Below are 26,135 nucleotides of genomic sequence, written 5' to 3' on the forward strand. Positions count from 1 at the left end.
AAAGTGGCAGCCGGCTCCCCGGGCCTCGCGGCCAGCAAGCAGGGTGCTGCCGGCCTCCCAAGGGTGGGGCCCATGTCTGATTCAATACCCTTGTATTGGGAGCCACGCAGAAGAGACGGTGGCATGCCGTCAGCACTCCGCCAGCAAGCCACGTGGCCGCTGCAGAATCTGGGCAACCCAGCAGAGTCAGGCCAGAGGCCGCAGAGTGACCCGGGGTCCCCCAACATCCGTGGCTCTGCAAGCCCATGTTGAAGGCGCGGGCGGTGAGGAGGGAAGTGAGGGAGTGCAGTGTTGCAGGCAGCTCTGAAGCCACGTGGGGCTGGCAGGCCCCTGGGAGGCCCTGGACTGAGCTCACACGGATAGCAGCCACCCTTCTCGTGGCTCACATATTCCTATCCCTCTTCTTGGCTACAACGTACCCGCTATTGTACAAGACCAACCACATGGAGCACACGGCTTCTCCCCCGTGGCCCACCCTGCTAAGGTGTCTGGTTGGTTGCATTGATGGTCTTTGTTGTGACTAAGCTACTTGATGGCACAAGCCGAGAGAGGCACGAGGAAGAACATAACTTCCTGGAGCTGACGTGCGGGTAGGCGGGGCCAGCTTGTGTCCAGCTGGGCCTCCTCGTGCTCGAAACGCCGGTGACAGAGAGGCGACCCTGGCTGGGGTCCTGCTGCCTTCATCTTTGCATCCCTAAGACCCCCCCCCGGAAGTCCTCAGCTTTCTGCTCTTGGGCTTGGCCCCTCCCAACCCAACAGCAGAGCAACGCCCACTTAAATTGCAGGCAGAGTGGCACTTTCAAGTTCTAAAGCGGACAAACTTGACCATCAGCTCAAAGGTGGCGTGCGCTTTTCTGAGACTCGAAGCATGGGCTTCCAGGGGAAAAGGCCACAATGCTATGTTCAACCATCAGTTATCCGGCTTTGTCCCTCCCCATGCCCTATAGGCTGCCAATCTTAACAGCTGGGCTCCTCCCTCACAGACCCATGCCCTACAGGTCCCGGACTGCCCACCTGCGCTGGTCCTCCCCGACCCCAAGCTCCCCAGGTCTGCCTCAAACTATTCCCACCTGTCCCCTCACTGCCCAGAGAGTACCAGCTCCCACGTGAAGGCATCTGCTGAGTGGCCCAGGCAGACCAAAGTGGTTTTCTGTCACCTCCATTGGCGTTCCCTCTTCATGGTCTTTGTCCTTTGAGGGTCCTTAGAGTGACTTTAAACACACACCCACGCGTGCACACACAAGCTAAAGAGGCCAAGCTCTAACAGACAACCTCTCCCAGCGCGTCAAAGCAATGCAAACCTGTCTGGAAGAGGTGTGCCAGGGGACTTCAAATGGTTTGTGGAAAAATGGAATTAGGCTGAAAATGAAAACCACGCATTGAGTCAACAGAAGCTGCCGTAAATTCAAGCACTTCTGTGAGCGATGATACCGGGCATTGAGTCCATCCCTAAAGAACTGAGGGTTCTGGGAATTCAAGGACATGAGTGCAATCTTTTTTTTTTTTTTGACATTATTAACTGAAGTAAAAATGGGAGCCCTTAAAAAATGTCTTGGGATGCAGTCAGAAGGAGCCAAATGGCAACTGTAAGGTGGATGCCTAATTTCCTTTGGAAACCCTGCAGAGCCCCCCTTGGTTTGATGAGCGGGGTGAGCAGAAGCAGTGCCATGGTAGAGAAGGACTCTCTGGTGAAGCTTCCCCCAGGGCGTGTGGCTGCCCGCCCGCCCTCCGGCTCACTTTCTCAAAACTCTCTCCTAATGAGCAGATGCTATCCTTCTCTGGGCCTACAGAGAGTCAACAAGCAAAATGCCCCCAGCTGCCTAAAAAGCTGTTGCCACGACCTCTGCTCTGGGCTGGCCCGCCCATGTCATCTCCCGTCCGAGTTCTTCAAAGCAATGCTTGGGCACGCAGCTCCCTCTTGTCCGAATGTCCACTGGCACTTTTGCTTCTATAGCGGAGCAGGGTGCAAGGGTGTTGGCGCACAACTTTGCTCCGCTTCAATTTTTCGGTCCCAGTTGCGGAAGGAAACTCAACGTCGGAGCAGTCGAGGGTGCCGGCTCTTATTTCTGCGGTTAAATGCTGGCCCACTGCCATTAGGACAGGAACAGAATTCATTTCTGTCCTCGCAAACCAGCGTGTATGTGTGGTCTGCTGCCGGGGGCTTCGTCTTTAGCATCGTCTCCTCCCTTCTCAAAATGAGTTATCCATTTGTAAAATGTTGACTTTTTTCTTTTTTTGCTAAAGCATCAACGATGTCGTCATTCTCCCACCCCAACTTCGCCATACAATGGATACAATGGATGCTGTTGCTTCAATGTTGGCAGAATTCATGTTGCTCTGATAGGGGAATTTTTCAAACTGGTATCTTATCCCATCCAACTGTCAGGAAATCCCTTTTCCCTGCCGAAAAATAGAGCATTTTACTCCATTTCTTTCCTGAGCGCCAGTCCAGGGATCTGACCTCAGAACACCGTACGCCCCATCCTAGAACCAAGCCGAGACTCACTACCGCAGGGCGGCATCTAAGCTCCCTTTCTGCTTTGTCGGGGTGACGTGCACGGGATCAGTGCTCCGAGCCCTGTGAGCCAGCAGCTCACGCCTGCTGAAGTGCACGGGCACACCCCTCTTATCGGGAATCCCACCCCGGTGCTCCACGCAGAACACCTGCCAAAGGTGAGCCAGGAGGGGGTCCATGAACTGGAGGCGTGTTGAGATCTTGGGTTTTCTTGTCTTCAAAGATACTCAATTAAATATGCAGTTTTTCAGCTGCCCAACGGATGGCTGACAGTATTCTGACAAAGACAATCCACAGAGAAGCCCTTTCGTCCTGCCCTGCCCTGCCTGCCGGCACCCGTGACACTGGCAAGGAGAGAGCCCCTCCCCCCACCCTGCCCAGGAGCTTCCACTGCATCTTCTTTTTGAAAGCTTGCCCTGCGGGCACAGCCTCAGCCCAACAGCACTGAGAAAACCCCGGGATTCATCCCCCCATTAGCACCTTGGTCCTCAGGTTCTTGAGCCATGGGTAGTATACTTGGAACCACCAGGGTGGGGTCGGGTGCGGGGAGCCAGAAGTGAGACAGATGCACCCTGGCCCCAGCGGCGGTAGCCGTGCAGAAGGGCCCTGCTGGACGGAGGAGGCCTGGGGGCCACAGCCACCTGCACGGGCAGGGCTCCCCCCCACCACGCCCCGCCCCGCCAAGGGCTGAGACCTCCAGCACACAGCAGGGTGTGTGGCCGCTGTCCCTTGGGACCATGCGCCTGCAGGACAGGGAGCATGTCTTATTCACCTTTGTTCGCCTGTGGCTGGTGCGGGAAGTGACTCTGTGAATGGAAGCCAAGGACGGCACCCACAGGGGCTGGTGGGGGCAGCAGGGCTGGGACACGTGCCAGGTCTCCACTGTCCACTAGGATTGGATGGAATCTCCAGCTATAGACGATGCAGCTATAGGCGACAAGTCGCTCTCCGGCCCGCCAGCCCAGTACTAAACCAGAATATCCCAGGGGACCCAAGGGAACGGGGCTTCTGAGGGTCACTACGCAGAGCCGGCCTCTCACTGGCCTTCCTCTTACCTGAGTTGTGGCCACAGGCCAAGGCCTGTTTCCAACCCGTTGTCTCTGGGCAGCCTCCCTGAGCTCCCCCAGGTCCCCAAGAGGAGCGGCCTCCCTCTGACCAGGAGGAGACTGGCGTCCACGCAACCCCTCGTGCGCGCAGGACAGGACGCGTGCGGGGACACAAGATTAAAAGCCAAGGCCTGCTGCGGAGCCTTTGCCATCTTTCTTGGTGCGTGTTGTGTTCGCAGCTAATCCCGAAGCTTCGGTAGCTTAGGGTCATCCCGTGCTCCTCTTCCTCAGGTCCCAGCACAGGCTTGGGCAAAATCAGCCTGCAAAGCCCCCACTGCCTGAGCCAGGACCCCCGCAGCCCCACTGGCCCAGCCTTGGGTTCAGTTCTTGGGCCTATGCCGAAGCCGCCTGTGCAGGGCGCCCCCCACCCCACCCCTGTTTTCAGGAGTGCAGTCTTTAATTTTCTCCTTTTCTCCAAGTCATGTCTCTTGGCAGAGGGACAAGGGAAGGGGTAAAAGGCAGACCCCCTAGCTTCAAATCCCAGCTGTGCCACTTTCTTAAAAAGGCGTATGACCCAGGAGCGAATGTGGGATTCTTTGTTTATTGAAGTAGGAGAAGCAGCAGGTCCTTTTCCAAATCACTCTGGGGACACAAGAAAGCCGTGTCAAGCGTCTGGCACGTGACAGTCTCTGAGAAGACAAAATGAGCGTTGTCATGAGCGTGCCCTTGGCTCTGGGTGCTGGCTCACTGCTGCTGCCCTGCCCACCATGCCCCACAAGGACACCCTCCTGCCAGCAGCCCAGGCTGCCCCCGCGACCATGGTCTCCCTCAGTGATTGCTCAGTCTGTTGGGTTCAGCACGTCTGTGCCTATAATTGTCCTCTCCAGTCCTTGCTGGAAACCACACACACACACACACACACACACACACACACACACACACACGCGCGCGCGCATGCGCGCTCAATAATAGTGTGTTAATGACTAAGAATCAGAAACGTCCCGAGGACCTGGAAGGGTCTCTTCGCAGAGCCACGCACATGGCTTGCTAGCAGCTATTTTTTAACTGTGGTTGGCATTTTTTTTTCTTTTCCTTTTCTTGACTGTTTGATTGCCAGGCCAAAGACTTTTCTATACCGATGGGGTATTGCTAAATATTCTCAACTATAAAATGAGTGAGAAATTTTCCTTTCAGTTAAAATAATTGTATGGAAAATTTCAACGCACCTGAGTCTGCTAACCGTCGCAGAGGTAAGGTGTGAGGCGTTCTGAGACTGGTACAAGGGGGAGTGGAGTGTGCCCCAACTGTGGAGAAAGATCTGGTAGCCCTGGGCGCTCAGTGGCTGTGACCTGCAGGCTTGGCCCAGAAGCAGCAAGGTTGGCAAAGCAGATGGCAGAGGTGGACACTTGAAGAGGCACAAAAAGGCCATCAGACAGGCTTAAGATGTGGAATGGAAACGTAGAAAAAAAAAAAAAAGACAATTCTTCCTTTCTGAAAAAATATCATAGGCACATACCAATTTTAATCACAGCTCCTTTATAATACTTCTATTTGAGAATCAGAGTGAGCTCCCAGCCTCTGGTTCACTCTCCAAATGCCCACAAGAGCCAGGGCTAGGTCAAACCAAAGGCAGGAGCCGGGAGCTCAAAGCTGATCTCCCACGTGGGTGCAGGAACCCAATTACTTGAGCCATCGCTGCGGCCTCCCAGGGTCTGCATTAGCCGGAAGCTGGGGTCAGGAGCCGTAGCCAGGTACTCTGATATTGGCAGGTGTCCTAACTTGGCACCAGCACCTTAACTGAGCTCTTTTTGTGGTTTGAATCCTATCAATAAAAGCATTTTTTTTTTACTAACGTGAAAGAAGGTCAACACAAAGTGAAAATTTTAAATTCAGATAATGTTTAAAGGTATATTTAAAATGTTTAGTATCTGAGAGACAGAGCCCCCATCCACTTTTTCACTCCTCAAATGTTGCAGCAGCAAAGGAGACCAAACTGGGAGCTGGGAATTCAATCCAGGTCTCTGACATGGGTGGCGGGAACCCAGCTACGAAGGCCACCACCACTGCCCTCTGGGGTTCACATTAGCAGGAAGCTGGAGTTGGGAGTCAAAGCTGGGAATGGAACTCAGGTCCTCCAATGTGGGATGCAGGCAATCTTAACTGGTGGCTTAACCATGAGGCCACGCTTCTGTCCCCTCTCAGAGCCCTAAACTGTAGGCCATTCAACTGGCATATATACCTTGCACCATTTTTATGGTTTTTTGTTGGAAAAGTCCACCACTGTTAGGGGAATAATTGGATGACTAATTATTGGAACGGTAGGCAGCAATGAAAAAGCAAGCCCTCTCTGAACCCCAGGTCCTGTGGCCCATACCGCATCCAGGTCTGCCATGCAGGGAGAGCAGCCGGAAGCAAGGCCACTCACGACCAACCACAGGCAGAAGGCAGAGTCTGGTTGCCACAGCAGAGGAGGGGTAGAAATGGTGAAAGAAAAACCCACTGCCAAGAAACACACACCCACACACACGTGGACGGACCTGCCGAAGATTAAGGGCGACCAGAGGCAGAGAGAAATGCACTAACACTCCCGACACGGGCTAGCAGTAAGTCACAAGCAGTAGCACAGCCTCCCACTGACGGAGAAGCAGGAGCACGGCAAGGCCCCTTCTCCACGGCTCAGCCACACCAAGGCTCCGAAAGCTAATGCTGCAGCCAGAATGCTGACAAAAAAACCCTCCGGCACCCCTGCCCCCAGTGGCTCCACAGGCCCCACTCAGACCAATGAACAACCGGTTAGAGGAATTTGACATCCGCTACACCGAGGTAATGCTATCCCCCAAAGAAAGAGAACCTAGCCAGCCCATCCTTGACTCACTATATGGGGAAGCTAACAGAGGTTTGCCCATTTCTGGACATGAACACGGTTTACCTCACTGTCTCCTGGCCTTCTGAAGTGATGTCCAGCACCAAATAAAAAATTGCAATACACGCAGAAAACAAAGCAAGCTTTTTGTGGAACGATGAGGCACTCAACAGACCCGGACTCAGAGATGACTCCCATCCTGGAACTATCAGTCAAGGACTTTGTAGTCAAGTGTGATTAACATGTCAAATGACCCCAGTGAAGAGGTAGACAGCAGGCATGAACAGAGAGGGAATTTCAGAAAGCTGAGTTAGGGAAACTAGGAAATGCTAGAAGCATGACATCAGAGAGGAGGAATTGCTGGGACAGACTCATCAGCAAAGCACACAGCTGAGCCTGAAAGATAGGTTAACAAACATGGCCAAAGTGGAAACACAAAGAAAGGGGAAAAAAAGTGAACAAATAATAAAATCCAGAAATAAACATCCGAGAGCTGGTGGAATAATGTCAAAACAGTCTAGCATAATTGGAATTCCAAACGGCAAAGAGAGGAAACAGAAGAAATAGTTGAAGAGCTAACGGCCCCAAATTTACCAAAATTAAAGGCAGCAAATCCCCATGTGGGAGAGCCTGGTTCAAGCCCCAGCCCCTCTGCACTCCAGCCCAACTTCCCACTAATGTACCTGGGAGGCAGCACACACTGGCCCGAGTACTTGGGTTCCCCGCCACCCACGCGGGAAACTCAGCTGGCGTTACTGACTTCCGGCTTCGGCTTTACCTAGCTTCGGCTGTTGTGGGCATTCAGGGACTGAACCTGCAAATGGAAGATGGATCTCAAGCTCTCCCTCTCTCTCCCCTTTGCCTTTAAATGAATAAATAAATCTTTAAGAAAAATTATCAGCCGGCGCCGCGGCTCACTAGGCTAATCCTCCGCCTGCGGCGCCGGCACACCGGGTTCTAGTCCCAGCTGGGGTGCCAGATTCTGTCCCGGTTGCCCCTCTTCCAGGCCAGCTCTCTGCTGTGGCCAGGGAGTGCAGTGGAGGATGGCCCAAGTGCTTGGGCCCTGTACTCCATGGGAGACCAGGAGAGGTACCTGGCTCCTGCCATTGGATCAGCGCACCGGCCGCGGCAGCCATTGGAGGGTGAACCAACGGCAAAGGAAGACCTTTCTCTCTGTCTCTCTCACTGTCCACTTTGCCTGTCAAAAAAAAAAACATTAAAAAAAAAAAAAGAAAAATTATCAAAAGAAAAAAAAGCCATCTCGGAATCCTGTAACAATGGAAAACATTTTTCGAAAAGCTAAACATAGAGTCCTCACATGACCAGCCGTTCTATTCTTAGATAATGAAAATAATGGAAAACACATATCCCAATAAACACCTGTGCAGCAGCACTACTCATGATAGCAAAGAGGCAGCAACAAGCCAAATGTCCACTCGTAGAGAACGGCTAAATAATGTGTCATATGCACACAATGAAATATTACTCAGTCATTAAAAAAAAACTGAGTATTATAGTTGGCACAAAGTGCATGAACCTCAAAAACATTAAAGAATCCAGATGCAAAATGATTTGCATTGTGTAATTCTGTTTATTAGTGCTCTCCAGAATACATTCATCAGCAGAGAGAGAAAGCAGGTTGGTGATGGCTAGGGGCTGGGGTGAGTGGAATGGGCGGGGACAGCTTGGGGTGGTGAAAATGTTCCGGAAGTAGATAGAGACGACGGCCGTACACATCGTGAAGGGACAAAATGCCATGGAATTGTGACTCTAGAACGGTCAATTTTACGTTATGTAAATTTCACCTGAGCTGAAAAAAAGAGAAGACGTGGGAAAAAAAATCACAGACAAAAAATAGCAATTCTAAGTCTTAATTCTCCGCTTTCAAATAGCTGTGTCTAGACACTCAAGCTGTCGAACACGGAGCACTTTGAAGACATAGGCACGCCATTATTAGACAGACGGGCGCTCAGAGTCAGCGTCGTGAATAGCGCCAAGCGTCAACATGAAAACCCCAGCAAGCCTAACAATAACATAAAATATTTGTTTTTAAATGAAGGTGACTTTTCTGCACCACCAAAAGGGGAGAGGAGCCATGGGCAGCAGCACCAGCTCCAGGGTAGGAAGGCATGAAAATTCTCCGGGCAGGAGGAGGCTGATTCCAGGTGGAAACTTCGATCTACACAGAGAGTCAGAAAGGGAGAGGAGGAGGGGAAGCCCGCAGAAAGCTGAGCCAACAGCCAAGACTCACTGCCCAGGCTGCTGACCAGGCCCCAGCCAGCCCCCGCGAGCCCAAACCCCCAAGCTCCACAGTGCTCCCACTTCTGACTGCCTCCTTCGGAGACGGGGCCAAGAGCCCAGGGAGGCGAGGTTCTCTCTTACTGCAGTGAGTTCACATAAACTTAGTTTTTGCCTCATTTGAGCCATGAAAAGGAGCCCAGGTGCATGTGGACAGACGGTGGCGTGCGCCACCCGAGTGGAGACAGGCCTGGGCGGCCCCTGAGTGTGTGGAAGGCTCTGGACAACCGGGCAAGCTTCTCCCTTCCTGGAGATGTTTCAATTCTTCCTCTGTGCTCTCTGAACACAAGCAAGCCTGAGCTGTCGTGTCTCTGATTTAAAAGTCCAATTCCAAAAGAATTAGGATTTGAGGTACTGGCCACATGGTTGCTAAGTCCCGAGGGATGTACTTGTCTCAAATTGTGTCACAGGGGTCGGGGGGGGTCGGGGGGGACTCTCTGCTCATCAGGATCACCTGAGCAGAGAAGCGGTCTTATACTAGTTACACAGTTTGGCCTAGCCCAGCGGGCCTACTAGAGCGCTAGCAACAGGGCCCAGGGGAGGGCCGGCCTTGCTCCAACACTCGGGAGCCGAGCACCAGAGTCTGGAAGAGGGCCCAGCCCCAGTCGGGGTGCAGCGCTGCAGGCAGACCCTAAGCTCCCTGCTCCGGCGGCACCCAGACCCAACTCTACCTCTGCTCCATGACCTCATTGTCATTACTGGAGCTGCCGTCAGCCTTGCCACGTGTTCCTCTAGGAATTCCACACCGTTCGGGCTCCGGCATACTGGACTCCTCTGCTGTGACTGTTCCCATAGAAGAGTCCCCCGGGGTGGGTCTTGAAGCCCTGTCTTTACGGATGGGCACCCTGGGACCCACGACCCGGGGGCGATTCTGTGCAGGCCCCGGAGGCACTGGCAGGATGCGCCCAGCACAGATTCCCCAGCATCTAAGGGGACTTCCATCCCCAGAGCAGTAGCTGACCATGCCACCCAAGAGAGCACCCATGCTGACCGAAGACCCTCCACACGGGTCACCCGGGCAGCAGCCACCAGCCCCCCAGTCCCTCCAGCAGGGAGCTTCTGGTACCAATGCTCCAGGGATGCTTTATGACTGCTGACGCTGCTACTTTCTAGCAGCTTCATTAAGATGAAGCTGGGACCTCGGAAGTCCTTTCAGTAGTGGATCAACCTAGACCGAGTTCTCAGCCTCCTGCTGCCGGTGGGGCCTGGCTTCATGGACTCCACTGCATTCCCAGGAGCCCCTCAAGGAGAGAACTTGAAACCTCCCTCGGCCTCTGTTTGTGCCCCAGGAAGGCGAGAGCAGGGAGAAGGGGCTGCTGGCCCCAGAGCGAGCCAGGGAGGAGCAGCTGGCCCCAGAGGCACGCTGTGAGTGCCCCAGGGCGAGTGCAGCTGCAACCTGAAAATTGTCCCAGGAATGGCACTGGGGGTGGGGGTGGGAGGCGACCCCAGAGACCTGTGGCTCCGATGAGTCACGGGCTGGCCACACCGGGGCCCGGGGTCCCATAACTGGTTGTTCTGTTGGCCCAACCAGTGGCAGGGAGGAAGTCCCCCATGCTGAGCAAAAGGGGACCCCGCCAGAACGCTCAGGCTAGGTCCTGCTGGCCCTTCTGATACCTGCAGGCCATGCTGTGTCCCTGATCAGCTCTGGGGCTGTCCTCAGCACTTGGGGTCAGGCTGAGCCGGCCAGAGCCCCCCGCAGCAGCTCGGGGGACTTCCTCCGAGAGAACATATGACCTGCTTCATGAGTTTGGGCTGGTGTTGTGTTTTATGTGATTTCAGTTCAAACCTACTATCGATCTTCTGTGTTCCAGATGAGTACACAGGTTTGGTGTGTCTCCTGGGGAGCCCCTGGTCCCCTGGAGTTGTCCAAGCAGGAGGTGGCTCAGTCTTATTTCTTACTAGGGGTTTAAAAAAAAAAAAAAGAATGAAGGCCCCTGGTGTCCCTGGTAAGAGAGGGAAAAAGACAACAAAGCGTTTTGGTGCCCTTGCCTCTGCTGCTTCCACACAGGGCCGGTGCCCACCACTGTTACTGAACAGCAAAACTGCATTCCTGCCCACAGGTAGGATGGTGTTCTTGATGGTTCAGATCCCCACTGAGCTTGGGGCGGCGCCGCAACCCTTCGCCTGGCCGAACACTACAAGGGAAATCTTTCTTCTTAATGGCCTTCGGCCAAAGGGCCCAAAGCCCGAGAACCCCACCCAAGAAGGGTGTCTCTTGACCCAGGACAGATGCGTATGGACTCACGCGACCTCCATGAGCTTGGAGTTTTGTCCCAAGACCTCTGACCTATACGCAGGGCAAGGCTGCCCCCTCATCTCCCATAGACACAACCAAGAGGGGCTTTTCTGGAGACCCCTGCCGCAAGCACAGGTCCTGACCTGGGCTCCCACCTGCACACACGGGTAGCAGAATGCTTGAAAACCGCAGCTTTGTTGCTAAAACTTCTGAAAGACACATCGCCACCGGGCAGCCTTCCTACACTGCATCTCCAGCAGTTTAATCATTTTAAATTTTTAAATCATTTAAAATTTTGTCTTAAAAAAAAAGAATTTTTTAGGGAGCCCACGTCTCCCAAAGTCAGCCATACGCACTTTGGAAGCGGGCCACCCTCACTCCCCTAGCAGCTCCTAGGAGGTGCAGGGGGAGGGGGTGGCAGAGAGCACCGCCCAGGGCCTCTTGTGAGATGACATTTGAAGTATTCTTGTCATTGTCCTAATGGAAGAGACACCTCCCTCAGTGTTCAGGAGGCCGATCAGGCCACACCTGCTAGTGAGTGGGGTCCCAGGGTAGTCCACGTACACGCCTGCCCTGGCCAACGCCAGCCCTGCCACCTCGTTGGGGGTGGCCCTGGCAAGGCCGTTCATCTCAGGCCTCCAGACACCCGTGAGCCCTGGCAGCACAGAAACTGCCTCCCCAGAGTACACAGAGGCGGGAAAGGCAGCTGTTCCTGCCCCAGGCTCCTGCCCCGCCCAGCCCAGCCCCTGACCCAAAGGCCCAGGACGCGCGCTGAAACTGACCAAGTTCAAGGGTAGGCTCCAGGTCTGGGTGCGTCTTAGCCTCTCTGTGCTTATGCTCTGTGTCTTTTGGGGTCCAGCACACCTGTCTGTGCCTCCTGTCTCCCCCCACCCACCCACCCAGCCCTAGGCCCCGCCCGATCCCCTTCTCAGCCGACCTGGCAGCCATAGCAGGAGCACAGCGAAGGGCGGCCCGGCACTGCGGCTGGTTAGCTGGACGACATTGGGCGAGTTTGACTCTCTGGGCTTCAGCTGTGCCGTCTGTGAAAGGGCACAGCAGTAGCTCCCATTGCTGGGCTGGCCTGAAGTTACGCTAAGTTAATAAGAAGGAAGTGCCCACTAGCACTGGACATGGGGACCCTTGGTTTTCCACGCCAGTGCCAAACAAGCCGTTGAGAAACTGGTGGTACGTCTATAGAGGCCAGGGGGTTGGCTTCCTAAGGCTCTCGCCTCCTTGACAGGTGTTCTGTGTCCGGGGCGCTGTTGGTGGGAGAGAAAGAGGCTGGGACTAAGCAGAGGCTTCTCAAGGGCCCCAGACACGCATTTTCTGTCTACTTATTCCTAATTTGGAAGGCTGGAGCCTGCCGGTCTCCAGTTTGCTTCCTGTTAAGCCCTGACACTTCAGGGTCCAGCTTAATCCTCACCGGTGTCTGAGTTAGCTGTGGATCTTTGTGGATCTCTGTGGATCCACAGAACCTAAATTCAGGGGCTGCAAATTAGAATCCCTTGGTGGGCTGGGGCCACCACCCACCACGGTGCGGGCTGGGGTGGGGGGGACGTCCCAGCTGACTGACGTCACAATGCAACAATCACGAGGCTCTGTTCACGGGTGGGCGGGGTTTCCAGAGGCCCCGCCTTTCTAGAGCACTCAGAACTCAAGAGTAGGAGATGAGCCCTAGTGTTTTAAGGAAATCCCCCCACCGCTCCCTCTTAAAGCAAATCGCCAGGAAAACGACGTTAGAGAAGCGGGAAAAGGAGGGCGACAGCAGCCGCAGGTGGGAGAGCAGCTGCTCTGAAGCCCCCCCCCCCCAACCGGGTTCCGGGGCCTGCGGGGCGGGGAGGGTCGCAGCAGCAGGTGCTTGCCTGCCTGCGCGTAATTTACATTCTGCACGTGTGCGCCGTTTCCCGGCAACAAAGGACTCAGGAGAGCAGCAATGGGGTTAGCACGGCAGTCCTAGTCACGACGGGGCAGCACAAAACGCTGCTGTGTGCACAGCTCCTCCTGGCCGGCCTCCCTCGGTGTGCAGCCTGCTCTGCCGGCTGGCTCCTTCTTCCTCCATCCCTCGGACGCTTCCCTGGCTGGCGGATAGCCACACTCACCTGTGTGAGCCTCACGCCTCGTTCCCTTATGCATCCTTTTAAAGAGTGAAACCATCCTGGACATAATGGTTTTTGTGTATCTTCCCATAGGATAATCGCATTGCGCCTTCTCCATCCTATGAAACGTTCCCCAGAACCTACTGATGATAAACAGCCGCACGATGTCTCCTGCTGGGGCAGAAACTACATTCAAAACTCTTTCCTTCTATTACCACCTTGCCTGTCCTCAGTGGCCCCAAGAGCCTCTTATGAGGGAAGGGTCTTCAAAAAGTTCATGGAAAACGTGTATTAATGACAGAAGTGGGAAAGGGTATCAATTTTTTGCACCCAAGATGAACGTAAGTTTTAATTTCATTTCCCACGAGCTTTTTAAAATCCCCACACATTCCCTTCTCAAAGGCAACAGAACATCCCTCTCCTTGGCAACACTATATTGCCTTCCTAACTTTTGGAATTTTTAGAATTCTGCTTCCCTGAGATCTGCAGCCCAGAGTCACCGCACCTGTGCCTCGTGTCGTGTCACGTGACAAGAATGAAAAAACGCAACGCTACGCACGTCGCCTTCCAGGTGAGAAACGGGGGAGAGGAACTCATGTCTGATTTAGCTGGCATCTGCATAAAACAGCAGCAGGGACACAGGAATGGATAAAAATGTGTTATCCTTCTGGGATAAGGGGTGAAACGAGACAGATGAGTGTTGCGGTGGATTCGTTCTGAGAGGACAGACCCCGGGAGTCTAGTGAAAGCTGAGGCGGGCAGCCTGCAGACTCAGTTGCTACAGCAGCTTATATAGCCAAGACAGCCAATCCGGTTAAGGGGTGGTCTATGCCCTAACCAATCACAGCCTGTTGCCAGGCAGTTTTTGTTGCCAGCGGCCATCTTGGCATGGCCTTCTCATTCCACCACAGACAAGGTATCTCAGTGTACACATTTTTATATCTTGACCTGCTTTGGAGCCAAAAAAATTAAAAAAAAAAAAATTCCCAGGAAAATCTGATGACAGAGTCGGTGCAGAGTCTGTCACAGGGGCTGTTTCCGGCGCACCCTGAAATCCTGGAATCTTTTCACTGCTGCTGTGTGACAGGCACTGTCCTTTCGTGCAGTAGGGAAGCCAGGCCCACACCTGGCCCCAGAGGAGGGGAGGCCACAGCTAGGTACTCCATGCCGGCGCCACGCACCCTCTGTCCGTGCGGCCTCTGTCTTCCGCTCACCCCCTCCAGATGGGATGAGTTGCAGCACCCCACTGTCCCCTGCCTGCTCCACCGGCTCCACCCTGGGAGCCGCAGCTGTGGCTGTCCTTCCTGGGGCTTGCAACCCAGCCCACGAGGATGTATGTTTCACATTTGGCAAAGTGGGTGCTGTGGACTACCCTGCCGGGGAACCCCTTGGGGCAAGAATGGAATCTCAGGGGCTGCAAATGTCCTGTCCGCGTGGCAGCCTGAGTGCCCCCCGGACGGCGCTGGCCGAGGTCATCGACACGTGTGGCCACCCTGACTTGCTCAGCGGGGTCCTTCCCTGGGCACTTGAGTGGGCTCATAATGATGTTCACTGGCCCAACCAACAGGTGTCGAGTGAGTTCCTGCTTGTGAAGACACCCCAAAACCAGCCTTCAACAGCCTTGAACCTGGTCAGCACTGGCAGTTCTCTTCTCCGTGGACCTGACGACAGTGCCAAGGAGGCCATTGGGAACACATCTGCAGAGTGACAACCCTCGTTCACAGTCCTCCCCCCATCCTGCTCCCCCTGCCTGCAGAGTGGATACTGCGCCATCTTTTGTGGTACAGGTATTTGGGTTCTTTTTTTCCTGAGTGGCAGAGAGACCAAGGGAGACAGAGAGGCCCCATCCAGTGATTCCCTCCCCTAATGTGTAAACAGCCCCACCTAGGGCCAAAGCCAGGAGACAGGAACTCAATCCAGGGCTCTCCTGTGAGCAGCAGGAATCCAGTCACTTGGGCTGTCACAGCTGCCTCCCGAGTCTCCCAGGAGCCAGAAGCTGGAGTTGGGAGGCAGAGCTGGGGAATTGAACCCAGGTACTTGGATATGGGATGCATGGGGTCAAACTCTCGGGCCATATGCACACCATTAGTGGTCATTCTTGCCCTCTTGTCTAGCATGGAGGTATTCTACAGTTACCCGGCATAGGAAAATCAAACCCGGTGGATCGCACGCCTCTCAGGGTCAGGCACTGACCGACCGACAGCGCGCTGATTGCTGGGGAAACCGGTGGAGAGGGGCCGGAACGAACAAGCCAGGAGGCGATTGCTTCCTCAGAACTGGCCCCACCCCTCCCTTTCTAAGGGGCGATTATCTGGGCTGACTGCCGCCTTCCGGGGACATCCACACAACGCGCACTGTGATGGCCACTGTGATGGCGTTGATGGCGTCATTCCTCTGGGTGTGCCTGTGAGGGCTCCTCCAAGTGAGACCGCAGGGATTGAGTGGGACCAGCCGGCCTCCTTGCGGGGCTCCCCTGGGGAGGGGCTCCGGTCTTGGGTGTCAGTGGCTGGCCTCTGACCCCAGGTCTATGCCCGCGTCCCCCTAGCTGGCCCCCGGCCGTCTGGGCCTGGAATGGAGGCATCAGGCCCTTGGGACTGGGACTGAGTGGTGCCTCCGGCATTCCAGCATCCCAGGCTCTGCAGCCTGCGGGCGACCTGCCATGGGACCTCTCAGCTACCATGGTCACAGGAGCCAACCCCCTGCCCCACCGGATCAATCGTCTTTTTTTTTTTTTTCTTTTGTAGTTCTGGCAGCTTTAATAAAGGGTTGTGTGAGTCCCAGTGAACAGATGGAGCACCTTGCCACCTCCCTGGCCATCCCTTGGTGCAGCGCCTGAATCTGAAGACTGGAGGACCAGGGTTTCTCCTCAGTCAGCTCTCCTAAGGCCCCTCAATGCTGAAAGCAAGAATCAAAGCCCAGTATACAGTCTTATTTATTGGGAGTCCTGGCATCCAGGAAAGTCAGGACTCCAATTGGTCACTCTGTAGGACTGGGCACACCGAGGGACCACGCACTCATGTCCAATTTTCCTGGCGTCCAAGGAGTCCTCAGGAGGCGGGAAGTGGCTATGCCTCCACGGTGGTGGACGACTGTGGCAGCTGCACCTGCTCGGTGCACTGCAGGAAGCGGCGCACGGGCTCTGCGCAGTTGCCCGCAGCTGACTCGTTCTGGCGAAGACACTCCTCAAAGGCCTCGAAGGACTCAGCACGGGCCCGGCGGATCTGGCGGATGATTGGGTGGGTGGACGTGCATCGGGCGATGCTCATCTTAAGGTGGTGACAGTCTCGCTGCCATGACTCAGGCTTGGCCATCACACACTGGCCGTACTGCTCCAGTTCCCGGCCGCAGTAGCGAGCAGTGACCTCCAGGGCTGCCTGCCTGTGGGACAGGATGGGCTGAGGATAACTCCGGGCAGCTGGCAAGGAAAAGAGTTCTCATCTGGGTTTGAGTTAGGGCTAGGGGTCGTGGGCAAATCCGGGAGTCCGAGAATCATCTCGAGGCAGGTGCCGGCGTGGGATCAGTCAGGGAGCCGCAACCCGCCTCTTCCGGTATCAGGTTGTCATGGCGGCCCAATTGTCTTTCATAAGCGTATCCATACGTCCTATGGATTCTGTGTCTCTATGACCCGTACCATTCAGACACAACTCCAGAACTGGTAGTTTTTAAACAAGCAGGTTCACCACAAGTAACGGTCGCTGCAAGCAGCAGCCCCCAGGCCGGGGAGCCTGCAGACTTAAGATTACTTAGGATGCTCTAAAAATACCATTTTTCAAAGGTACGTCGTTGGCTTTTAAGAACAAAAGGAACTATTTAGAATCTCTGTTAAGCTAAGTATTTAATGTATTTCAAACACAAACATGCAAGCTACCAAACCTCAAGAAAAAAATTTCAACTTCTAAAATGTAAAAGTTAAATGTATATTATCTTCATTCTAATTACTAGCAGAGACTCTTAATAAAAAAATATGCTGTTGCTGGAAAAAAAAAAAAAAAAGCCACCATCATTTCCAGCAAAGTATCTTGTAGGTTTAAACTTGAAAATGTTGATTTGAGAGGCAGAGAGAAAGAGATGGACACAGATCTCCTACCTGCTGATTTTCTCCCCCAAATTCTAGCAGCCAGGGGAGGGAGTTGAAGCCAGAAAACCCAGTGCAAATTATTGGCTGTAATTCTGGATTTGTCATTCTGGCACTGGCGAGGAGAACCAGCACCGGCACGCACTGCTGCCGGACCCAAGCAGCTTCCGATTGCGCTGCTTCCACACCGAGTTCTGAGGTGGGTACCCCGGATGTGCCTGGGGCCAGCCCCGCCCGTGGGGCCCTCCAGGCTGCAGGTGGGCCCAGCGCCCTGCCATTCCTACGTTTCAGGACCACGGCCACCTCGTTCTCGGCTCCCTGCCCGTCTCTGACTTAAGCCGGGAGACGGCGAAAGAGGCTTAGGAGGTCTGCTTGCTCTGCACAGGCAGCCTCTGTGAGAAGCCACTATCGACAGGTGGCGTAAGAAAGGGACTCAGGCGAGCCACACAGTCCTTGTCCATAAACTGCCCACAGAAGCTCCCCAAAGATCAGCATATAAAAACAACAGACTTAGATGTCTGTTTATAGGAACCACTTAAGTTGCCAGTAAACCCAGTGGGGGGGGGGGGGGTCTTTTTTTCTTTTTTTTTTTTTTTTGACAGGCAGAGTGGACAGAGACACAGAGAGAAAGGTCTTCCTTTTTTGCCATTGGTTCACCCTCCAATGGCTGCCGCCGGCACACTGCGCTGATCCGATGGCAGGAGCCAGGTGCTTCTCCTGGTCTCCCATGGGGTGCAGGGCCCAAGCACTTGGGCCATCCTCCACTGCACTCCCTGGCCACAGCAGAGAGCTAGACTGGAAGAGGGGCAACCGGGACAGAATCCGGCACCCCGAATGGGACTAGAACCGGGGGTGCCGGCGCTGCAAGGCGGAGGATTAGCCTAGTGAGTCATGGCGCTGGCCCAGTGTGGGGGGTTTTCTGAGCGGGGAGGGGTCATCCTGGCTGGGCTACAGCTGCCAATGACCGCACTAAATGCTGTTTGCAGAGTTGCCGCCCAAGTTGTCTGCAGGTGTCACTGAAGCCCTGATTGGCTGACAAGGTGGGGAGAGTGCGGGCCGGGTCCCATCAGGGCCACGGGCTTCAGAGCCGATGCTTCCCTGAAAGCAGCCTGGCGCCCCCACTTGGCTTCACAGCCGGACCCCTGGATTCTGGGCTTGCTCAGCCAGCAGGGAATCCCGGAAGCCCATTCCTTAGAGCAAATGCGCATGGCGTGTATTTCCTTTGCTGGCTTCCCGTACAGGCACACACTGGAAGGGAGTTCTACAAAGCAGCAGAAGCTGGCCCAAGTTAGGCTCCTGCCACCCACGTGGGAGACCCGGATGGAGTGCCTGGTGTCGGCTTGGCCTGGCCCAGCCTCGGCCGTTGTGGTTCCAGGCCCCAGTCAATGAAAAGAAAGTGATGCATAGTAAAGGCATACAAAAAGGTATGAGACTTATCTGTGGGCCAAGAAAGCAGGCTGACACACAACCGTCAGTCAGCTCCTCGGCTGATCCACCTCTAGAACGCGGGGCCTACGGCGGAAGGGTTTCCAGAAACATGAGGGAGCTCGGAGAAGCCACAGCCACCACACGAGCTGGGCAGCAGACAGACCAGTGACCAATTACTGAACGCACCTGGGAGACCCAAGGCCAAACCCGCAGAGGAAAGGAGCTTTAAATAGAAGGAATCATGGCGGTGATGGCTCAACTCAGCCAGGAGGCTTGCTCCCTGGGGAGCTGAGGGAGGGTGTTCGGGCAGCTCAGTCTCAGAATTGGCACCACTCGGAAAACAAGAGGGTTGAGCAGCTGTGGGCCGCCATGATGGTGCAGGGTGCGAGGAGGCCCGGCCTCCCTCCTATGTGGGGCTTGGAGTCGCTGCTGGGCTCCAGGAGGGAGGGAGGGAGGGGTCCTCTGGGGACTCTTAGGGAAAGGCTCAGGAGTCCGCCCCCCCACCCCCACCCAGCCAAACTCAGAACCCACCCTCCCTATCCCCTTCGTTCTGGACTTTCCGATGTTCCACGCCCGAACTTAGGCAGATGCCAAAGGGTACAGCCATGCACGTGCCGGACAGACACCAGGACAGACAGACAATGAGGATTACAGGGTGCAAGGAAGAAAAAGTGTACCACCCTCGGAGAAGACGCTGTGCCCACGGAACAAGGGAGGCGAGCAGCAGAGCTGCCCCTAGAAAATCCGGGAAACACAGAGAAACCACAGGCCAGGAGCACTTAGGGTCACGGCCAAAGCTTCGGAACTCAGCTCTGGAAGAGCAGCCGCACCCCTCCCCCACCAGGCGCGGGGCTTCAAGGCTATGGCATGGGGTCCGGGCGGTCAAGGAGGGGCAGGGAGATGGAGTGGACTCCAGATTCCACGCCCCTCAGCTGCCAGAGCCCCCCCCACCCAGGGAAGGCCAAGCCTGCTGGGCCAGGGGGAACCTGACCCAGCAGGAAGAGACAAGCAGGCACCGCCATCAAGTCTGCGCCCATCGGTCCTGCCCCCACAGTGGCCGGAGGCTGTGGCACAACCATCCAGCCTCGAGCCCCTCCTCTGAGAAGGAGCAGAGCAGGGGGCTCTGCCGTGCCCCAGGCCCGGTCCAGCTCCTGGCAGGCACAGGCTGAGCCTCTCGGCTCTCCCGCCTCCAGGTTGCTCTGGGGGTCCCTGCGATGCTGTGTGACGTCACGATGTGAAGCCAGCCAGGGCTGTAACCACCCTGGGCCTCAGCCAGAGCCCCCTCAACAGCACCAGGCTCACGTCCCACGGCTTTCCACGGCCCAGCCCCTACCTGCAGGCCTGTGTGGGAGGCCTTGAGCGCAGGCTGTATGTGTTGGATCGGCTGCTATGCTGGACGGATGGATGGACAGATGGATGGACGGACAGACAGACAGAAGGTGGAGCGGGAAAAGCCCCAGCAGCAGGCAGCAAGGCCTCCGATTACCAGGACGACGAGAAGGAAGCTCGGCACAGCTGGGGGCGCAGGAGGCCGGCAGAACCCACCAAGGCTCAGTTGTTTTCAAACACAGGCATTTACAGAAATTGACCTTTATTTGTTGTACTAAAGTCTTTTTAACTTTTGATACAAAGTAACATTTTAGTACAGACACGCCCAGTCTGTCGGATCAGTACCTGTCCGGGCAGGTGCACAGTACCATCGTGGCCCACGTGGGCCCGCCCCACGGCGGGGAGGGGCCTCGGGTTTTTCTCAGTTGCCTGTACCTGTGAAACAAGCGACAGCGTCGAGGGCTGAAACTTGTCTCTTTTTTTGAACAATGGTGCAAGAAAATAGATCCCTTTTTTTAAAAAAAAAAAGTCAGTAATGGCTAAACTACAATCTAGCATCTAGAATTACAAAGAATAAAATGAAATTGAGGATCTCCTGCTAGTAAAATGAAATGCTGGGAACAGTATTAAAATACAGGTCCTACCCCACCGACACACGGAGCCCAGTACAGTACCTATGTTTAATGGGATGCACAGTGCCAGCAGGAACCCCCGCCCACCTGCAGCTCAGAGTGCAAAGGAACGAAGATAGAAACAAAGAAACAAACCCTCAGCCAGCCTGGCAGAGTCCGGTAACCAAAACTACCAAAAAAAAAAAAAAAAAAAAAAAAAAACCACCAGACCCTGGTTTGTCTTTGTGGGTTTCAGATGCGGTGACACTGCTGTGCAGCCCAATCCTGAAACGCGACTGCTTCCACATCAGTGGGAGGGGCTGTGCCTGCCACGCACCGACAGGCTCCCGACCGCCCTGCAGTGCTGCACCGGGAAGGCTGCCACAGCCCACGGAGCCGGAACCGAGGACGGACTCGGCACCCACCAGGAACCGCGGGGCTCTGGCGGGCCGGGCGGATGCAGCGAGGAAACGGGAGGCCGTGGCAGGCAGCAGACACAGGCCTAGAGCAGCCCCCGGCCCCGGGCGGGCGGGGACTGAGGCCCACGAAGGCACTGGCCCTGCCCCCAGCAGCGGCCTGAGCACCTGCAGTCGTGACGTCCTTCCAGAAGAGGTGCCGCTGGGGGCAGGGGGTCCATCAGAGCTCTGGTCCTGGGGACAAGAGCCACCCACGAGGTTCCAGGGTCATTCTGCCGTAGACAGGCACCGAACCTACACCAAAGCACGGGGGCTGACGGGGGCAAGGGCTGGGCCCCGGCATCAGGGAGCCGTTCAAGTAAACATGAGCAACCCAACACTTGGAAAAGGCTTGTAAACTGGGGGTCCCAGGGCACCCATGTGCAGCACCGCGGACCAGCTGTGGCTCGAGGAAGGCGGCGGCGAGAGCCCTCCACCAAAGTCATTTGTTGTCTGCTAGCTCGTGTCTTCAAGCACGCGCGTGGGCGGCTCATAGCCTGCTGGCCTGGGCCGGGTCCCGGGCGGCCACTGCCCTCTGTCCACAAAGGAGGAGCTTCTGGAGCCCTGGCGCTGGGCAGGCCAGCTGCCATCTCGGCCCTAGAGCGGGCAGGCGGGGATCCACAGGACCTTGTTCTGCTCCTCACTGACCGTGGCCAAGATCTGAGTGCAGACGCTTGACAAGGCTCCTCCCTGGACGACCCCTGCAAGAGAGCCCCCAGGAGACACACGACCCTCAGCCCAGGGGAGCCCCCAGTCCAAGGCAAGACCCACAGTGGGCTACCTGGCACTCCCGCCCCATCGTTACCCAGCTCCTCCATCAGCGGGACACTGGAGAAGAAAATGAGAAGCATTCGGCCCCCTGGGCGCTGGCCTCCCTCATACGAACTGCCCATGCCCTGGTAGAAGCACCCTGGGCTGGACTGGCCTAGGGCTGCCTGTGTGTGTGTGTGTGTGTGTGTGTCACGTGTGCGTGTGAGTGTTAGAGACAGGATGGTGTCACTTCATGTGTGCGTGTGCGTGTGTGTCTGATGAGCACTTGATAAAGCAGTGTGGGGGCCACTGGGACAGTCCTGCACAGAAACAGGCGCAGGAGAGGGGGACGCCGGCCCCGGGGTGTGCAGACTCACACACACTGCCCCTGCCGCGGCGGCAAGGTGCACCTGAAGGCGCAGCGAGCTGCAAAGAACCACTCTGGAGACAGGACGGCCTCACTTCCTGTGTGTGTGTGTGTGCATGCACGCGTGCGCCTGCTGTAACTTTAAAATGCTGCTGTAATTTTCAAATGTCACCTATCTAGAAACTGCTGATGCATTTGGCTATCAGTCTGTGGGGGTGTGCAATACACCAACTTCCAGCGGCACAGAAGTGCTAGCCCAGACGAGGACGGTCTCCACAGGGTGAGAAAACCCATCCCCTGGGCTCTGGGCCCACAGCACTGACCCCCTACAGACAATGGACGATGGGCTGAGGACGGCCCTGGCTGCCACCACCCATGCTGCCAAGCACCAGAGGCCTCCCCGCCCGCGGCCTGCCCGGGGACACTGCAGCTTCCCCACGTGGTGCGGCCACTGCACACGGGTATCCTGGCCCAGAAGTGAGCGGGCCTAACACTGCACCCTGTGTGAATCCTGACAGGGACCTGTGGCCACAACCTGTGCACGCCGCCTGCCAGGAAGGTACACTGCACCCCGGCACCCAGGAGCTGTCTCAGGAAGGCCCGTGCATCTCACCCCGTGGTCCCCCTGCCCACAGTGTCCCCACACACCTACCTGTGAAGTACCTGCCGTACTCCTGCTCTATCTTCTGAGCCGTCTCAAACTGCTCTTTGGAGTGCCTCTGAGTCACCTTGTCCCTCAGGTAGATGGGGTCCCTCTGCTCCCTGTGGGGACAGCCAAGGAAGCAGCTGGGCCTCGTGCCTCTCAGGCCCTCCGCCCGGCTTCCTGTGTCCGGGGCAGCAGGGGCGGGTCGTGCTGGGAAATTCTAAGTGCTCCCCTGCACACCCCTCATGCACAGCACAGCACACGCCTCGAGGCTCCCGGAAGCTCCGGGCAGAGGCGGGGAGGGAGGGCACCCCCGCCTGTGTGCAACCAGCGCAGGCACCAGGGGCCTGGCAGCCCAGACAGCGAGACAGACAAGGCCTGGCCCAGCGGTCGCCCGACTGGCGTGGCAAGAACAGCTCAGAGAAAGCGGAGGCTGTCCACATTGCAAGCCAGAGGGCAGCTGAGCAGGACCAGGCCCAGGCCGCCCCGTTCCAGCGGGCTCGTAGCACGGGAATGGAGGGCGGAGGGCAGGAGGTGAGCATACAGACGCCATGCTCAGGGAACCCTGGCAGCACCCATACAAGGCAAAGGGCCCCACAGGGGAAGGAGGGGCTGTACTCAGGTCACGCCGCCTCGGTCTGAACTGGGACTGGGGCTCTAGGTAAAGGGTCATCTCCACACACGGCCCCCACCCCACCCCACCCCACCGGGGCCCCAGGAGAGCCAGGCACCCACTTGATGTGCTTGGCGCTCTTGTAGTGGATGAAGATGACGATGGGGTAGATGTGCATGTGGTGCAGCCGCTCGATGGCGTGGGGGGCGATGTCCAGGAGGCAGTGCCGGTTCTGGCGGGGGGGGGAGGCACACACTGAGCCCTGGGGGGACCCTCGGAGGACTCGGCAAGGCTGCTTCCCTGCCCCAAGGGGGCCCACCTGCACCGCACCCAGCTCCAGCCAGCTCCATCTTCCTCCATGGACCATGGATGAATAGCCCTGCCCATATTAAAGGCAGCGCAGCCATTCTCAAAGGCCACACGTGAACCATGGGGAACCTGACCCAGCGGGCTCCCCTGCCCGCACACCCACGCACACACACGTGCATGCACCGACCGAGATGAGGCTCCCTCTGCACAGGGCTGGTTGCACACACAGCACTCGGGGGCCTACGCATGGGTGGGGGAGCAGTGGTGTGGCCTCTGCATGGCTGGGACTGAAATTCATCCCGGGGTCCCCTGAGCCTCTAGCAGAGAGCGAGCCAAAGGTCCTGTGGTTTGTCTGAATCCCCAGGACCTCCACAGATGGGCCTCCTGCCAGGCTCACCCAACTCACCTGGGCAGAGCCATGGCAGCCACGGGGGGCAGCTACGCCTGTCTCATGGGAAGAGATGCCAGCCCAGCAAAGTACAGGAGCAGCCACGCCCCACACCCTGTGGGCCACAAACCCATGGCCACCCCATGCTAGTGCTGCCCAGCAAATGGACCCTGGACACTCCAAGGCATCCAGATTCAGGGGAACAGGCACGGTGCTCGCTGGCATAGGCCCATGGAACTGTGCACCTAGGTTTGGCTCCTGCAGTCAGGGGCCCCCACTGGGGAGGTCCTAGGGAAGACCCTTCCCCAGGGTTCAGCGCTCTCATCAGAACCCCTCAGCGGGCAGCCAGCAGCCACGAGGGCGAGCCCAGGGCAGCTCTGAGGGAAGAGCACCAGGGGGCCCCCACAGGTGCCTGCCCCTGGGTTGAGTGACAGGTACCTTTTCCGTGATCTCCTTTATCGAGGCCACCGTGGTCACGTCGAAGTGGCCGCTCCTCCGCTTGTAGTCGACAAACAGGCAGTCCTTGACGCCGCGCTCGATGGCCTGCTGCGAGGCCTTCATCACCTCTGCGGGGCACACACACGGTCGGGACGCCCGGGCACGGCTGGCGAGGGGCTGGGGGCAGGGACACGGGACACACAGTCCAGCGGGCACGGAAGGGGCCCCTTACCAAGGGGGCATCTGCAGAACTTGCCGGGAGCCTCGTTCACCAGCATCTCCTTCACCACGTCCAGTAAAGGCCCCAGGATCAGGACAGGCCTCAGGGAGGTGCAGTCCACCTTCTGCACCCGCTGATAGGCCAGGCTCGTTGAGTCTGTGGGCAGGAGAGACGCCGCCGTGTCACAGGCACAGCCTGCTCAACTCTGTCCCCCGGCCTCCCTCAGCCCAGGCACCTCCACTGCCTTCAGCCCACAAACCCAGAGCGGCACGAGGGCCTGGGGCTCCCCCAGGTTTAGCGTGTCCAGTGTGCACTGGGGCAGTCACAGAGCCCACTCTGGAAGCGGAAGCCAGACAACCTTGGCCAGCCGTCGGGGCCCCTCTCTCTGCTTCAAGTCTTCCTTGCCCATCTTCCACTGCTGCAGCTGCCCCCACCTCTGCTCAACAGGGACACAGCTGCCCACACAGGTAGGCAAAGGCATGGGACCAAGCCCAGGGGATAAGAGGCAAGCCCCCACCCCCAGGGCCAGTACTGTGGTGTAGTAGGTTAAGCCTCTGCCTGCAGCACTGGCATGCCATATGGGTACCGGTTGGAGTCCCAGCTGCTCCACTTCCGATCCAGCTCCCTGCTGATGGCCTGGGAAAGCAGTGGAAGATGGCCCAAGTGCTTGGGCCCCTGCACCCATGTAGGAGACCCGGCAGAAGCTCCCAGCTCCTGGCTTCGGATCGGCCCTGTTCCACCACTGCCGCCACTTGGGGAGTGAACCAGCAGATGGAAGTCTCACCCTCTCTTTGTAACTCTGCTTCTCAGAATAAATAAATCTTCAAAAAAAAAAAAAAAAGGTAAGACTCCCACTTCCTCAACCCCTGCTGTGGGCAAAAAGAGTGGGTGCTGACAGCTGGCACAGATGGGGACAGCTCTTGAACCTCGATGGCAGAGGGAGCTGGCTTCTTGGGCGACCCTCGGAACAGAGCTGCCCAGCCCGGACCACCCCCGCTCACCCCCATGGCAGAAGCAGCAGCAGGTGTCAGGCCAGGCCCCTGTTAAGTCATCTCAGTCAAAGCAGCCCATCCAGCAGCCTTCTAGACGTGCACCGGCGACCTCCCCAGCCACCCAGTGAATAAAGCCCCTGCAGGGAGTCGGCTGAAAACCAGCCAACACCTTCTCAGCCTCTCCCTGGTGTAGGTCACTGCGCGGCAGCAGCTCAGAAACAGGGAAAGCAGGACTTCAACCTTACAGAGCTCACACTCAACATGACGGCTCCAGGCAGGGGTGGGGCAAGTCCCGGGGCGGGGAGGGGAGGAGGACCCACCCCCCCACACCCCACCCCACCCCTGCACATAGCTGTGGGCTGGGAGACACCAAGGCAGGCCTGTGCATGGCTGTGACAGAGGGACCTGAACATGCCAGTGGAGCAAGCTGTGGCTGGGAGACAGGAAAGGAGCGGCCGGGAGG

At 56.7% G+C, this 26,135-nt stretch overlaps 2 protein-coding genes and 1 long non-coding RNA gene across 4 annotated transcripts in view; all 3 read right to left on the reverse strand.

The window, feature by feature from the left end:
* Positions 1–2,328: 2,328 nt before the first annotated feature.
* LOC149122034 (uncharacterized) lies at positions 2,329–13,625 on the reverse strand. The gene is made up of 3 exons (XR_016221688.1): positions 11,896–13,625; positions 4,788–4,966; positions 2,329–4,250 (listed from the first exon to the last, which is right to left on the reverse strand). It is a non-coding gene; the product is annotated as an uncharacterized LOC149122034 (long non-coding RNA).
* Positions 13,626–15,973: 2,348 nt separating this feature from the next.
* Positions 15,974–17,694, reverse strand: LOC108178468 (coiled-coil-helix-coiled-coil-helix domain-containing protein 5). The gene is given in 1 exon segment (XM_051823774.3): positions 15,974–17,694. A coding segment is annotated over 1 exon segment (264 nt). The 5' UTR covers positions 16,366–17,694; the 3' UTR covers positions 15,974–16,101.
* A 2,437-nt stretch (positions 17,695–20,131) lies between these two features.
* The window catches only part of DLG5 (discs large MAGUK scaffold protein 5), a 106,931-nt gene continuing 100,927 nt past the window's right edge, over positions 20,132–26,135 (reverse strand). For both annotated transcript variants that reach the window (XM_051823772.3, XM_089314116.1), the window contains exons 28-32: positions 24,693–24,836; positions 24,461–24,588; positions 23,448–23,557; positions 22,722–22,831; positions 20,132–21,653 (exon numbers count right to left, since the gene is read on the reverse strand). In XM_051823772.3, the coding sequence (XP_051679732.3) occupies positions 21,550–21,653; positions 22,722–22,831; positions 23,448–23,557; positions 24,461–24,588; positions 24,693–24,836 (596 nt within the window). In that variant the 3' untranslated portion in view covers positions 20,132–21,549. The remainder of the gene's footprint in view (positions 21,654–22,721; positions 22,832–23,447; positions 23,558–24,460; positions 24,589–24,692; positions 24,837–26,135) is intronic.

This window comes from Oryctolagus cuniculus, chromosome 15, assembly GCF_051225735.1.
Source record: "Oryctolagus cuniculus isolate XC-2025 breed Fujian yellow rabbit chromosome 15, ASM5122573v1, whole genome shotgun sequence".
NCBI lineage: Eukaryota > Metazoa > Chordata > Mammalia > Lagomorpha > Leporidae > Oryctolagus > Oryctolagus cuniculus.